This window comes from Talpa occidentalis, unplaced genomic scaffold (assembly GCF_014898055.3).
Source record: "Talpa occidentalis isolate TD23 unplaced genomic scaffold, MPIMG_talOcc4v2.1 talOcc4.10, whole genome shotgun sequence".
Lineage (NCBI taxonomy): Eukaryota > Metazoa > Chordata > Mammalia > Eulipotyphla > Talpidae > Talpa > Talpa occidentalis.
This window is the reverse complement of record NW_023600993.1, coordinates 34,346,684-34,362,240: the sequence shown is the minus strand read 5'-3', so window position 1 is coordinate 34,362,240 and position 15,557 is coordinate 34,346,684. Positions and strand designations below refer to the sequence as shown.

General features: G+C 45.6%; 1 protein-coding gene across 4 annotated transcripts in view; it reads right to left on the bottom strand.

The window, feature by feature from the left end:
* Positions 1-4,442: 4,442 nt before the first annotated feature.
* Positions 4,443-15,557, bottom strand: part of ARIH2 (ariadne RBR E3 ubiquitin protein ligase 2) — a 49,839-nt gene continuing 38,724 nt past the window's right edge. For all 4 annotated transcript variants that reach the window (XM_037528772.1, XM_037528779.2, XM_054693929.1 and 1 more), the window contains 10 exons: positions 14,794-14,915; positions 13,732-13,841; positions 12,241-12,358; positions 11,186-11,236; positions 11,074-11,095; positions 8,387-8,538; positions 6,742-6,885; positions 6,058-6,126; positions 5,079-5,162; positions 4,443-4,853 (listed from right to left, as the gene is read on the bottom strand). In XM_037528772.1, the coding sequence (XP_037384669.1) occupies positions 4,782-4,853; positions 5,079-5,162; positions 6,058-6,126; positions 6,742-6,885; positions 8,387-8,538; positions 11,074-11,095; positions 11,186-11,236; positions 12,241-12,358; positions 13,732-13,841; positions 14,794-14,915 (944 nt within the window). In that variant the 3' untranslated portion in view covers positions 4,443-4,781. The remainder of the gene's footprint in view (positions 4,854-5,078; positions 5,163-6,057; positions 6,127-6,741; positions 6,886-8,386; positions 8,539-11,073; positions 11,096-11,185; positions 11,237-12,240; positions 12,359-13,731; positions 13,842-14,793; positions 14,916-15,557) is intronic.

The following is a 15,557-nucleotide window of genomic DNA, read 5'->3' as shown; positions in this document are numbered from 1 at the left end:
AAAGCAGTCTGTGTTTTCTGATCTTAGGGCAAGTCTATCTACTTTACTCAAAGATTCTACACAGAGGTAGGTTTTACTAGTGACCAAGCACATGGGTGTATTCATTCATCTAGTCATCCTTAGGGATCACCTGTTGCAACAAATACAGAAGTTCTGGGCATTTTCTTGGGGGAGGGAGAGCAGGTGTCAGCTGGAGCTGTTGTGGCTCAGCCAAGGCTGGGATGCTGAAGCCAGGACTCCTGCATGGAGGTAAAGACATCAGCAGCAAGAACCTCACCCCTTCTCTCTGAATTCCCAAAGAAATGGAATTGCTGAAAAAGAAATGTTTCCGATTTAGATGAAAATCCAGTCATCAATTTAGGAGTACTGGGATTTTCTGTAGCTTGTCTTTAATTCACTCATTAGGTCAGAAGTCTCTCAATTTTTGAGTACAACACACAAGAGTAGAAACAAGTAAATTTTTTACAAAATTATATGAATCTCCTAACTTTCTGAAATATGGTAAATACCAACTAAATCATAATCTTACCAAGGATATCATGGTTTTCTGGTATCCATGAATGCTGCTACCTTTTTCTCTGTCTTTTAAAAACTTTATATAGATCCCCACAAGATGTTCCTTATTTTTGTGAACTCTATTCCCCCACATTTCTATAACCTGTGTCCACTGAGGTATATCTGCCACTGTACGCTGTTACTGCTCTGCTAACTCAGCACTGGAGGCCAGAAAGCTAGCAGGTAGGAAACAAGGAGGGAAGTGGACTGCCTCACCCCCAGTTCTGCTCCACCTGCTGCTGCCTCTGGGAAGTTCACAACCACATCCTAATTTCTGCACCTTTTGAAGCCGGGGGCCATTTTGATGCCTAAAACCTCTCATCACTCAGCCTGGCTCATTTCGGGGGTGGGGGTGGGGTGGTGGCAGTTCCCTCCTACTTCTGACCTATTTTGCTGATGCAGTCAAATCTAGGCTTTATGCTGAACGGTGTTCTCATCTGTATTACCATCCAGTTGCTAACCATCCAGTTGCTAACAGTGAATATATTATTATTTTGCTATTTACTAGCAGGGCATTGGTGACCACATTTTTTTTTAAAAGATTTATTTATTTATGCATACAAGAGCTGGGGCACAGGCCAGAGGTGTGGGGGGTAAGAGGATTCACCAGAGACAGAGTGGGGAACAGAACAGGCAGACTGAAGTACACTGCTGAGAGGAACAGCAGGCGAGTCAGGAGAGGTCTGCTGCACCATGTGGGTAGCTCCCTGGCAGGCCGGGGATCGAACTCGTGCTGCAGTGGTTGCAAACTTCATAGGTTGAGTCTTAACGCCTTGCGCCACCAGGGAGGCCCATGGCGACCACATTTTGAATAGTTATGTGATGTGCATACAACAGCACCTAATTCAGACGGGATGACTAAGTGGATATATGCTCAGTCACTGTTAAGAGATTGTCTTGTGGTGACAGAAACTGGTCTAAGAAGGCAAGATCCATGGCTATATCCTCAGTGCTTGAAATAGAACCCAGTGCACAGGCAATGCTTAGATTGCTATGTGGGAGGGGAGGGCTATGTAGAGAATCCCTACTTCTGATTTTGCCAGCAAGTGCTATTTTCTCTTATTTGTTAAGACCATCAAGGCTGTGGTGCCCCTGCTCACTGGCCGGTAGCAATGACACTTTGCTCCAGTGAAAATATTCTCTAGTGATCAATTCCATCTGTGTCCCTCATGATACGGAGACTCCTAGAGGGTAAAGTTATGTATCTTTGGCACCACTGTATGCTCAGGTGCCAGGCATGGGGTTTGGCACATCTAACTAAGGTCCAAAGAGGAACAGCTGTGGAGTTCAGACCAGCAGTGTCTGGAACCTCTATGACTGCCCTGTGCATGCTGCCCATAGCTTTGAAGGCTTCACCCCTGGGCTAATCATTGAAGGTGTAGCCACTCCTGACACAGCAAATGTGGAAGTCCAACTGAAACCCAATGCCATTTGCTGTCCTCAAGCCTTGGGGTTAAACTGCAGACACTACCAGCTTCTATCTAGAGTCCTCTTCATAGCTCTCAGGGCCCCTGTGAAGTCACATCTCACTCCCCAACCCTCCCACTGCCATACTCCATAGTCTCTGTGTTCTCACATCTGCTTTGAAGTGACCCAGGGGTGTTTCAAATGAGGGGCTTAGGATTTCAGCAAGGACTGTATTCAGATCAGTACCTTACCACAATTTTGGGATCTATTTGTGGTAAGGAATGGTTTGGCCGGCACCCAGGGTCTGAGAGGACAGCCAAAAGCATCAGGATATTCTACTTCCCTCCACAGCAGCCCCCTCCCCAGAAAGCCAGAAAGGTAGAGCAGTCAAGCCAAAGGGGCCTTCACAACCCTCTGGAGGAGAGGCTGGCCAATAGGAAGGCCCTTGTTTGGTGCTATTTGGCCAGAACCCCCTGGGGCATTGGCTCAGGAGACTACTTGGATCCTCTGAAGAAAGACTATACACACATGCTTATAATCAGAAAATTTCAGTTTATTTTGAATAAACCACTCAACTTTGAGCAGATGACATTGCCTCTATTAATCTTTTCTTTGAAGAAAAACAGTTATCTCGTAAATTCATGAAAACACTGTGCCTTCCTTTGTCTTTATCCTTTGTAGGGCAGAAAAATTCTGCCAGATTTTTTTCATCTTCCTGATGATGTTAACAAAGGACAGCCACTGGGGGGCACAAAAGGAACCTCTGTCAGGGCTGCAGGCTGCAGTCTGGGCACAGAACCTCCTGCAGTGCCAGTGGCTGGGGCCACAGATGAATCAAGCGCACTATGTAGTAAGTGTAAAGTCCAAAAAAGGCCCAACGATGCCCAGGGTGTGACTTAAAGTGCAGGGCTGCAACTCAGGTCCTGTGTCATGGCAGTGACACAAAAATGACTTGATGGAGAGAAGAGGTAAAGGCTTCAGATGCGAGGATCTTCCATGTGCCAACACAGCGTCACACTCCAGCCCTAGGTCCTGCAGCAAGTACTCTCCTTGTTCACAACTGGCTCTGCACTATCCAGTTCCAGACTTATCTGCTACAATCCTAACTGTTTTCCCAATTCACCCCACAACCCCTCCCTTGCTGGAGATGACAGGAAGAGATAAAACCCAATGGGGAGGGAAAGGGAGCCTGCAGCCAACCATGAGCCTCATGACCCCAAGGACCACAGGTGTCCTCTGTTTTCAAGAGTGATTCAGTTTTACAGCTTACATGGTACCTGGGGAATCGCTGACTGGAGGTGAAAATGTTTGAGTATCAAAGAATTTTCAACATAATATTCATAGATCTCCCTAGCAACTCTTCCGGGAGATCAAGGAGGCCCTGTCAAGTACAGACAGCTCTGTCAGCCTCAGAGTGGAGGCACTGAACAAAAGCCAGAGAAACCCCAGGAATCACAGATGTAGCTTTTCAAAGGCCCACAGGACTAGGTTCAGGACAGCAGTAGACACTCAAAACACTTGCTCCTTTGCATTCCTTTGTGCAAAAACCGGCCCTCTTCCCTGGCCAGTATAGGGGTTGAGAGCACAAACCAAGCACCCTCCTGACCTCAAATTCCCAGACCCGAAGGGTGGTGTCCTCCAATTGCCCGGACCAGGAAAGTGGGCAGAGTACCCCACCCCCACAGCAGTCACTGGATACATTCCAGGAAACAGGAAAACAACTTGTGCAAACCTGGACCCTGAGCCAGGAAGACCAGTGCCCTCAGGAGGGCCATGCTGGACTCTGCCCCTGAAGTTCACCAGAGGACAGAGCAGGACAATATCAGCTGTGGCCACATGGGACCCCGGTCAGGGTTACACCACTGGCATGAAAGAAGGGACCAAGATAAAACAAATTTATTTTGAGGAACAATTCCCTTTAAAAGAGGATCTCTATCCTTAGGAAACAAAAGGAAACACTGTTGAACTCATGTCCTCTGGTCTGGAGGGCCACAAGCTCCCCTATGCTATGCTGTGGAGCCAGACACCCAGGTAAACCTCACTTTCCAGAATGAACATGAGCCCACAAATACACATGCCACCAGGGACGACGACACGTCAAGGCAAGACCCTGTCCTGTGGCTCACTGTACTGTCTCCTCGACTGCCAGTGCATGGCGGGTCTACCCGACCACAAGCATCTACAAAGACCAGGCAGGAAGTATGATGCGATTCCCTAGGCGCCATGCCTGTTACATAGGCGACCTCAATTCCCCGCCATCTGCCACCCATGCTCTTCCTGTGGGACTCCTGCTGTGGCCAAACACATGAGACTCTGGAAACCAGAGACCACGCTGGGGCCCTCTTGCAGTAGACATCCTGAGGCAGGGAAGGTGGGTGGCATATGTTACGTTCTAAGTAAAATAGCTAGAGGGTAAAACACTCCAATGCCAATTTATTTTTAAAAAGGGTTCTGTGTAATTCTATGGTTTGTTTGCCATGTTTTTGTATAATTGTACAACCATTGAAAATTATATAAGTTGTAATGATCTAATGCTATTAATAGTCATTCAGAAAATCTTTCCCTCCCTCCCAACCATCCAGGGGGAATAAAGTCCTGAAAAGATGCCAATTCAACATGGCCTCTACCCTGGTAGAAACAAAAAGCAAAAAGATGAGAAGAAAACAGAAATCAACTAAGAGGTGTGTGGCCAGTGTCTCTCAGGAGTGGGGCCCTGGCCGTTGCCTGGGTCGTGAAAGGCAGAGCCTGCAGCATGCAGTATGGCAGTCGGGAGACCTCGCAGCCACATCTTCCTCACTCCGGTACATTCTTGATTTAATCTAGGTGTCATGGAAATCCTTCAACAGGGTTCTCCTCCGCTGTTCTGCTATGTGCATCTGGTTCTCTAAGTCCTGTACCAGGGAAGCAAGATGGCTGCTTGCATGGCCAAGTACCACAACAGGGAACAGCCAAAGCCATGCCCACCACATCACGAGCTTTGAGGCACCAAAAGCACTACCCTCCCCACCCTTCTCAGCAGCAGTTTCCAGTCCACATGCCAACAAACCACATGCCTCCTAGCATGTGAGCTCTCCCTCACCTGCATTAGAGGGTCCAAGAGGGTAGCAGGCACTTACCCCTCTGTCATAGCTGTCTGCACGCTCCACCTTCCATGACAGGTTCTCAATCTCAGCCTCCAGCTGAGCCTGCTGGTATTCAAACTGTATGGGTAGAGCAGGAGGGTCAAAAGGAGAGGGGGCTGCAGCCGGGGCAGGGCCTGCAGATGGAGGGGCAGACGCAGCACCTCAGGCTCGCATGAGCCACAGACAACCCTTAACTGTCCTCAGAGCACAGTGCTAGCCTCTATGCCCAGAGCCAGTATCCATTTAAAAGGCTACCCAAAGAGTACAGTCAAATGACAAGGTCAAATCCACTTCCACTCCCAAGAACAGCCACTGATTAGAATGCTCCCAACATGCAGGGAACAGAGGCTGCAAAAACAAAGGCATCTTCAAAGAACTTCAAGTGTTCAGAAGCAAACATTTCTGGTGTTTTAGCACTTCTACAATCAAGAGCCCTAAAATACACAAATCATTCAACTTAATACTCTGTGTATTTATGCTTTATACACAAAGATGTTCCTAAACGTCTTATTGTAATAATAGTTAAAATTAGAAACAATATCCTCAACGATGGTACGATTATATAAAGGAACATCTATGCAACTGTTAAAAAATGGTATTTACCAGTCTAGTAAATGACAGCTCCAACAATAAACTGATGTGAAAAAAATCAACTCTCTATAATTTAGGATCATGCATGGACATCCTCCCAAAACATGGGTGCTGGCCTTCTGATGGCTACAGACCTTTGCAGCAGTCGCCCTATAAATGCATTTGTTTAGGAACTTTAATACCTGCTTGACTATTAAACAAAATGCCAATATCATCTATTTTAGAGATGCCTAAAGGAGAAATGAAACGTTACAACTGACAGCTTTATTCTGATTTTTGTGCTCTCCACAATCAGGGTCTGATACCTGCTCTCCTGCAAAGTTCTGTAGACAAGGGCACCACTGAAGCTAAGAGGGCAGAGTAGAGAATAGCTTTGCCTTACCAGCTTCTTCCTGGGTCCAGACTCCATGTAGTATGCATATGGGTAGGTGTACTGCAGGGTGTATCGACACTGAAATAGGAGGAAAAAAGGGACCTTTGTGACATTAATGTATGCCAGATATCTTGGTGGCTTCTACAATTCTTACCCCACCATGCAAATTAGCCTGGTTCTACAGATATGGGCCTGAAAGAAATGAGGCCAAGCCAAAGAAAGAATGAATTGGGGGACAACATGGGGAAAACAGAAACAAAAATGGCCACAGAAAACCCACAGTTCCTTTTTCAAACTTTGATTTATTACCAGCAGCTGCCTCAATGGCTCTTCCCTCTTGAGTCGGACATCAGAGTCCACACATCTATCTCAATACTTGTCCAAAGACAATCTCTTATTTTCCTTTGAGTGATGCATGGATGGGACAAAAGAAAAAAAGGGCTCTAGTTTTCCCTGTAGTTCCTTCCCCTGCAGGGAGAGACAATGGAACATTCTTCCTGGAAATCCCCTGGACACCCACAAGATGACTGTGCCCACAGAAGACAGTCCAGGGAATTGTGGAACAATAAGCAGAAGCATGCAGGGCTGCACAGGGTGCTGAATCCCCTTACCCTCTATAGTGCCTCCCACCCTCAGAGACCTGACAGGGCCAGGCACTGGACCGCGGCTCAGAACAGTGAGGTGGTTACAGACCTTGGCCAAGAGCTTGGCAGCATTCTGTAGGTACTGCCAGTCGATCCACGTCCCCAGATTATTCATGACCCTCTCCTGAATTTTCTCATGAATCCGCTGGTATGTCTGTGCCTCCAGCTGCAAGCTCTTGTTGTGGTTTTCCCACTACAGGGCACAGAGGAAAGAGAAAGCTGCAGGAATCCCAAGAAGGTACAGAGGTGCACACAGGAGTGCTGAATAAATATCCTGGCAGGCAGGGAATGGGCACAGCCTCATATAACTTAATGGGGACTGTGTGTCCTGGAGAGTGCAGAAGGGGGACTTCATTCTACACCTTTAGCCCTGTGCTGAAGAGCTTTCTGCCTGCCAGATTATTTTTTTTTTAAGGTTTTATTTATTTCTGCGTAGAAGAACTGGGGTATAGGCCAGAGGTGCAGGGGTGAGAGAATTTACCAGAGAGTGTAGGGAGCAGAACAGGCAGATCAACTGAAATACACTGCTGAGGGGAGCAATGGGCAAAAAACAGAAGAGGTCTGCTGCACCATGTGGGTTAGCTCCCTGGCCAGGGAACAAACTCAGGCTGTCCCTTGGGCTATCCTGGTGGGCCTTCTCAGTGGTAGCACTGAGCTTTACCCCTAGGATATCAGGGAGGTCCCTGCCTGCCAGATAATTCTATCCCTTCAAGGCAAAAGGGCACTAGTCCTGAGGACTAAGCAAAGATACATACACATTGATGTACTATTCTCAGAAAATGTGCCATGCTCTGTGAGTTTCTAAAAGGGTCCCTGGGAAGAAATAAACTCTAAACCTGACAATAGTCAGGCATCACTTAACAATGGGGATCTGTGGGTCTCCCTGGTGGCACAGAGGTTAAAGTCTCAGTTCTATCAAGTTATCACCAGCCACTGTGGCATGAGTTCAATCCCCAGCCAGGAGCTAACCTACATGGCATAGCAGACCTCTCCTGTCTTGCCCACTGCTCCCCTCAGCAGTGTATTTCAGTAGATCAATCTGTTCTGCTCCCCACTCTGTCTCTGGTGAATCCTCTCACCTCCCCACAACTCTGGCCTGGACCCCAGTTCTTGTTTGCATAAATAAATAAAATAAATCTTTAAAAAAAATGAAGGGGATATGTTCTGAGAAATGCGTCAGGGGATTTCATCCTCTTGTGAATACAACATTTATCAGTCAATTTTATATGCATAGGGAAAACAAAATTAAATCAAGCACAAGGGAAAAATGATGCTATCAGGAGCAGAGCAAACACATGATGCATGTGGCTGCTGCCTTCATAAAACACTATGACATCACTGGGCAATAGGAATTTTGGGCACACTACTATATAAGAGAGTCCTCTGTTGGCAGTCTTTATGTTGCTGCAAGGCATGACTATATTAAGATGATATTTGATAGAAAAGACTGTGATGGTCCTTTACTCCACTGTTCAAACAAGATCAGTGCCTCACCCTTTCTTGTTGCCTCTGGCTCCCGATGGAGGCCAAAAGTCCTATCTATAGAGGCAGCACCCATGGCCATTGCAGAAGCCCTATTCCTTGACTTCTGTATATATGCACTGGCTCTGGCTACCAGTCACTGGCAATTACAATCCAGTAGGCCAAGTGGAAGAAACTCACCCTTAAGAAGGATTGCAGGAGAGGACACTTACCCTCTCAAAGTAGAATAAGTACTTCTTTAGGGCTTCCCTGGCTTGGGCTTGCTGGCTCTGGTTGACAATGTCGGGATTCTCTTTGTACCGACTGCACTCATAGTACTCACTGCCATGAGTCTTCCAATCTCCTAGACACATCCAGCAGAAGTCTGCACAGAAAAGAAAGTCATTGATATCCACAAGACAAGCGCACAATAGGCAAAGGCATAGGCACCGGCAAAGCAGTGGACAGACAGATCCTGCTCCAGGAGTTGGGCGGGGGTTGGGGAGTCACCTGAGCAGAACTTCCCAAGGCTGCTTCTTTTCAGAGGGAGTGTGCTGTGCACCTCACCTCCCTGCTACATTCTGCTGTCCCTGTAACTATCCTTGTTAATCTCGTGTTCTCAGTCTACAGATATTCTCACGGACATTTTGTACCTATTGTTGTACCTTTTTAATTTAACAGATACTGGCCTGCTGGGGCAGTGCCACTGTGACAAGCAGGAACTTGTCCAACTGTAACCCATCTGGTCATTCAGAAAACACATTTGCTTTCCTGACAATCCCCAACCTTCACAACATCTGGCCTAGGAAGATTGTTGTGCATAAATCTGGGATTAATGGCTTTACCCCTTTTTCTTCTTTTTTTAAAGAGTATATTTCTAGGGCCTCCCTGGTGGTGCAGCGGTTGAGCGCTGGGTTGCGAAGCTGCCCGCAGCCTCTGCAGCGCCGGTTCGGTCCCCGGCCATTGGGTGAGGGTCCCACATGGCGCGCAGATCTCTCCTGCTGCCCGCTGCTCCCCTCAGCAGTGTACTTCGGTCCTTCTGCCTGTTCTGCTCCCCACTCTGGCTCTGGTGAATTCTCTCACCCTCTCGCGCTTCTGACTGTACCCAGTGCTTGTATAAATAAATAAATAAATAAATCTTAAAAAAATAAAATAAAATACAACATAGTTGTTTATCATGTTTAAAAAAAAAAGAGTATATTTCTAAAAAATCTACAGCTTTATACTCATACAGCATGTAGCTCATACTCAGAATTATGACTCTAATTCCACACTGAGAAAGCAAAGAGGGAAATATAAAGATCCCCTGAGGATGCCATATATCCAAACAACTACTGTGGTTGAAAGGAGAGAGAGCCAGTACTGGTACAGCAATACTCTGTCTCTGCTAGAGACCCCAACAGTGGTAAACATTACTTTCCAAAATTTATTCTCATAACTTGGCTGACTTCCCAAAAGGGGCCCATGCAGAACTCAAGGAAGCTAAAGCCAAACCCAGAGACCCAACGCAGTCATTTACTTCTCTTCTTGTGGGAAACTTCACTGAATAACGGCAATACTGCGCTCTCCTGAGTCAACCACACTATGCTTACCATTGTTTTAAATAAGAAGTCCCTGCTCAGGGCTGTCCATGTAGGTGGTAAAACTATGCAGCAATGCAAGGGATGGCAATTAATTCTAAAAGTGGCAAGGGACAGGGAGACTCTGACTGGGGAAGAACACAGGGGACTTCTCAGGTACTAGGAATGCACTGGGGTGTTGGGGCACGTTCACGTTGTCATTTCTCTTTAAACTGCCTGATGGTGGGCCTCCCCGGTGGCGCAGCGGTTGAGCGCTGGGTTGCGAAGCTGCCCGCGGCCTCTGCGGCGCCGGTTCGATCCCCGGCTGCTCCCCGGCCACCGGAGGAGGGTCCCACATGGTGCGCAGACCTCTCCTGCCACCCGCTGCTCCCCTCAGCAGTGTACTTCGGTCCTTCTGCCTGCTCTGCTCCCCGCTCTGGCTCTGGTGAATTCTCTCACCCTCCCGCGCTTCTGACTGTACCCAGTGCATGTATAAACAAAACAAACAAACAAATATAATTAATAAATAAATAAACATGCCTCTATTTAAAAAAAAAAAAAAAAAAAACTGCCTGATGGTGTAAGTGAACAGTACCATCCCTCGCACATACACAGAAAGAGAGAGAGTGGAAATGAGGAAATATGCCACTACACTTGACCTATCTACACTTCAGAGTGCTCCCCTCTAAGAACTTGCCATGTCCACTCTGACTAGAGTGAATCCCTGCAAAACACAAGAATAGCATTAGACAGGCCCTTACCAGGAGAAACTCTCATGGTCTCCTGGTCAGCATCTAAGCAGCTACATAGGAGACCTATTTGGATACACTTTCTACTTGAAGGAATTTTGTTTCTTCACTTAATTTGGCGGGAAGGAAAGCAAAACCAATAGGTTCTGTCTATGTAATTATTTCTAACCGATGAAGGAGGTCTTGAGAAGCCAAAACAAACCCCCTCTGGAAACTATAACTCCAAAGGAAAACTATTGTTTCATAACCTCCAGTAAGACCATGTACTGGCTGCTCTAAAAATTAATGTAAGGTACCATAGATAAGCCCCATGCTACTTACCTACCTTGGCAAAAATTAAAAAACAAGCTAACATTTCGGATGACTGAGGATCATCAGGTCTAAGAGTCATTCCAAACTTGACTTCTGATTACATGTGTCAGCAAGATGGCAGTGGGAGGAATCAAAAAATAATAAATAGTTGCTTTATGCTGCTTATCATGACTATATGTGACTGAGGCTCTCCTCTGCTTTATCATTTCACTAAAAAGTACTGACTAAACAAGCAACGGAGACCCAATCACAAGAAACACACCGTGCCACTGGCTCCTGTGCACCAAGCCTGGGACTCACCGTGTTTACACTTTGAGCATTGCTGTCAGAGGGAAACAGAAGAGAACATGTTAAGAGCACGCTGACCAAAGGTTCCATGTCACACATGCAAAGGGTACAGGCCTCTGCTCACCATGTGATTGCAGCCTCCATTCTTCTCAATGCAGATGTTGCACTTGGGACACTGAGGAGACAGAAGGGCGCCGTTAGGCTCACGCACCATCAGGCCGGTTCTAAGACAAATTACACAAAGCTCCTGGCACCCGTGCCCAGCAGCTCATCGTGCGAGCACTTCTGGGGAGGAGCATCTCACTTAAATGTGGCAGGTCGCTGAGGCTGGAACAGTAATTCAAGGAAATGAGGTCAGCATGTTTGGTTCTGAAACACTCCAACCACCAGCTGAGCCGCACTAAGTCTTCCACCATCTGTCCCTGCCAGGAGGCTACTCAGATTAAACACACGCTGAGTCAGCAGAAAGCCTGCCTACTTGGAAGGAATGTCAAGGCAGTTACAAGCTGCCACACTGGACTAAGTCCTGGCCATCTTGCCTGGACTTTAGTTTCCAGAGGATGGCAAGGAAACAATCACTATAGTTCACTGGCTTTCATTTGAGATGCTGGCAATTCCAGGCAGCAATGCAGAAGTGTGATGCTATGTTCTCCCTTTGCCACATGTGGACTATGTTTAATGATGTCATGGTCACAGCTGTCCTTGAAAGTGTAACAACTTAGTGCATGACTGGCACAGATTATACCCTTGGGTACTGAGTCATTCAGAATTCAACAGACTGTGGACCATGCTTTCCATTGGAAAGTTTCACAATGAGAATTGGGCAGGCCTGGACTTGCATTATACCTTGCAATTTATTAGGTGTGGCTACCCTATCAACCACTACCCTCCCAGGGGGATTAAAGCCTGAAAGCACTTAATAAAACCTATTTTCCTCCTAATTAGTTCTGCTATGGGCCAAAGTTTTCCAGACATTTCAGCATTTTATGAAAATAAATGCGCCCAATGCATACTGTGAGAAAACACTTCAAAGTCTACCAAATCAGAGCAAGGGCTTGTAGCCCTCAGCAGTGGGTTTGGGACTCTGGGTGTTCTATTCTCAGATGGCAAATCTCCCAGGCCAGGCCCTGGGTAGCACTAACGCGGGCATTTCCATGACAGGTAAGATATAGTCCTTACGTCTTTAGTGTGAGCACTAATGTAGTTGGCTGTTTCAGAGTCGTCTGCACACTTCGTGAGCCATTTCCGGATTGTGGCGCAGTCTGTGGGGGCGTGATACATCTGACGACACTTGAAACTTAAAATCAAAAAAGAAAAACATTCAAAATAATTGTTAACTCAGGGTCCTAATGTTTTTCATTTTCCTTCTGTCCAAGTGAACAAGTCCTGAATTAGAGCTGTTCAAAGAGGTAGTCACCTCTCAAGGCCTTTGGAATCTTTACTTACCCAGAATTACACTCAAATACTGTGAGACCTCCTCTTCAATCTAAGCTCTTCTAAGACATACTCTTAATAAACCCAAATTCATTACTTCTGTTTGAAATACCTATGTGTTGTCAACCCTCCCTGAAAGGATTTCAAATTCAGAACCCAGTCTCTCAAAGGGCATGGGGAGGTGCTCTGAAAAGGATACTTTGGCTCAGACCCAAGGCAAGACTGAGATCTACTTTTGGGAGCCCAAGTTTGCCTCCCAGCCAGATCTGCACACAGGAAGCACAAACACCAGAATTTGTGAAACATGTAGGGGTGTGATAGACCTGATGACACTTGAAACTTAAAATAAGCAAAACAATCCTCAGCACTCATCTGGTTTAGGCTCCTGTGGCTTGGATTTCCCTTTTGTCCAAGCCAGCACCTCTTTGTGGATAGTAAAGGCTCTCAGGCAGTTAGTCTAATACATAGCCCAGGGGGGAAAGTTCACAATGTGGATTGCAAAAGATGGGTAGCAATTCTATTAGTGATGCTCAACTATGATCTTTCCAACAAAGTCACGAAAGGCAGGCGTAAGTGCACACATATTTTCCATGTTGTTTCTCTGAAGCCCCACCGTGAATCTTCTAGGGAGGTGTGATGAGGGCGGACAACCTAATTAGGCTCTGTCATTACCTTGTACTCAATTTCCTCACCTATAACATAAGGGTAACAACAGTAGCAATCATGCACAGTTGTGGGAAGAAAGGTAAAAAAGATAGTGCCTTTTCCTGCTACGACTTCAGTACATATTAACTATTCCTGTCATATTTCCTAAACAAGGGTAAATGTTTACCCAAGTAGATGTAACTACTTTCATGAACGATAGTTTAAAGGAATTAGCCAAGAAAGGCCAAACAAAGATTAAAATGCCAGAAGTTGCAAATTTTCAAAGATAGGATTATGTGAATTATCTGTATAGGTAGACGGACACCCAGACACAAACTCTGAGCCAGTTTTAGTAGCATTAACTATAACATATATACTAAGAATCTATGCCACTCTTGTCACCAGAATAAGCTTTATTAAACACCTCACGGAACAGGCAGTGCTAGGTACAAACTCTGATTGGAGCAGAACTGCTCTTCTGGCTCAAAGACCTTGTTGCTCCCAACCCCACCCTCAGAGTGACAGCAGTGGTGTTTTGGAGGAGGATAAATCACGAGCCCAGGACTGCTCGGCACCCACACTCACTCTTACCAGAAGACCTCATTGCACCGATTACACTGCACTCGGCGAGCTCTGGGCTCCTGTACCCGGATAACCATGGGGCAGTCTGCACCAGGGCATAGCTGGAGCTGGTAGTGACTCTGTGAACACATCAAGAGGAAACAATGAAGACATCCCCTAATTGTTGCCTCCAAATTAGATCTCCCTGAGTGCTTAAATGCCTTCTGTTCTTTCAATTGATGATTTGTATCAAGAAGCTATTGAAATTCAGGATGGATACCATGAAGACTGGACATTAGCCAGATACTAAAGAGGACGTTTGAATGTTTACCTTAAACTATGTAGCAACTCAGTAGAATGATGTATGGTTAAATTACAAAATGTAATACAGAACTGTATCTCTGAGGTAAAAAGTGCATAGGGACTTTAGAAAGATTCCAATCAGCTGTGCAGAAGACTCTGGAGCTCAATTATAAGGCATCTACCAAAGGCAGCAAACAATATAAGGAACAAGGCACTTTGTTTATCCTGCCACATGTGCACGAGAAGACCCAAACTATTACTCAATCTAATAAGCATAGACATAAAAGATGGAAACTATGCTGCATGAAATAAGCAAGCCCCATCCACTAGACCACCAGGTCTAGTCCAATAGAGGCAAAGACCCCCAAAGTGACTGTGCTGGAATCCTGGATAAATTTCCAAATTGCACCAGACGCAATATTCCTTCTCTGTTCTGAAATACCCAATGAGCCACGAGGAGTAACCACCCCTGATCTGTGTTCATTCCCTGACACAGAATAGCTAAAATAACTATGTGTAAGGTGGGATGCCTGGCCATTCTATAAAAGAATCCCAAGGCTCAGAGGGGTTGATGGTGATAAGCAACAGACCTGGGATGCACACAACAGACTCCAGGGCGCCTGTGTTCTTCACTAGCACTCTACTGATTTAACATTTTTATTAGAGCCATGGAGCTCTTTCTTCAAATGACAGCACCTATGGTAGTCTAGTCTATAGTCATTGTGGTGCGCATCTTACGGAAAGCAGGCCTAAGAAGACAGAGGACACAACAATAAACACTGGCCATACCTCCACATAGTCCCTGAAGAGGTAGCGCCTGTATTTGTCTCTCAGTTCTTCATTGGGCAGCAACGGAAACACAAAGTCCTCTGGTGTTCGGAGTGGGCAGTCTTGAGCCATGCAAGAGACTCCTGTTGAACAAATACAACCCAATGGAAATCAGTATTCCAGAAGACAGACTGTAATTTATTTGCCCAGAGTTCAATCACAAATTAATTTCACATGGGGACACCTGAAGGAACATTTTATTCAAAGACAAACTAATATTTTCACAGTGATACAACTACAATACCCCAAATTATATATTTATCACAAGTAGTACCACTAAAAAATAAAATCATTTAAAAAATTCTATAGGGTTCTTGATTAACAATTTAGCTTTGTGACATTGTATATAAGTGATTATCACCAACACAATGAATTTTGCAAATACAATTAATGGGATGCTGATTTAGTATTATTATCAAGTCATAGTATAATAAATACCCTGTAGCTGATCATCAAATTTGATTTGTGCTGTTACCTAAACAGCAGCAAGCTCTGGGTGTTTCAGAGTTATGGCTGCCACTTGAAGAACGAGATAGGGTAGGCAGTTTAAAGAACATTTCTCCCAAAAGGTAAGAGAAGTAGCCTTGCCCTTACACTATTTTATATATATATATATATGCTCCAACAATAGGATTTAATATTCTAATTTTGCTGAAGGCTAGGGAAACCTTGCCACTGGTCAGACTGATGTGTTTGGAAAATCAATGGTTCTAAAAATAAAAAAC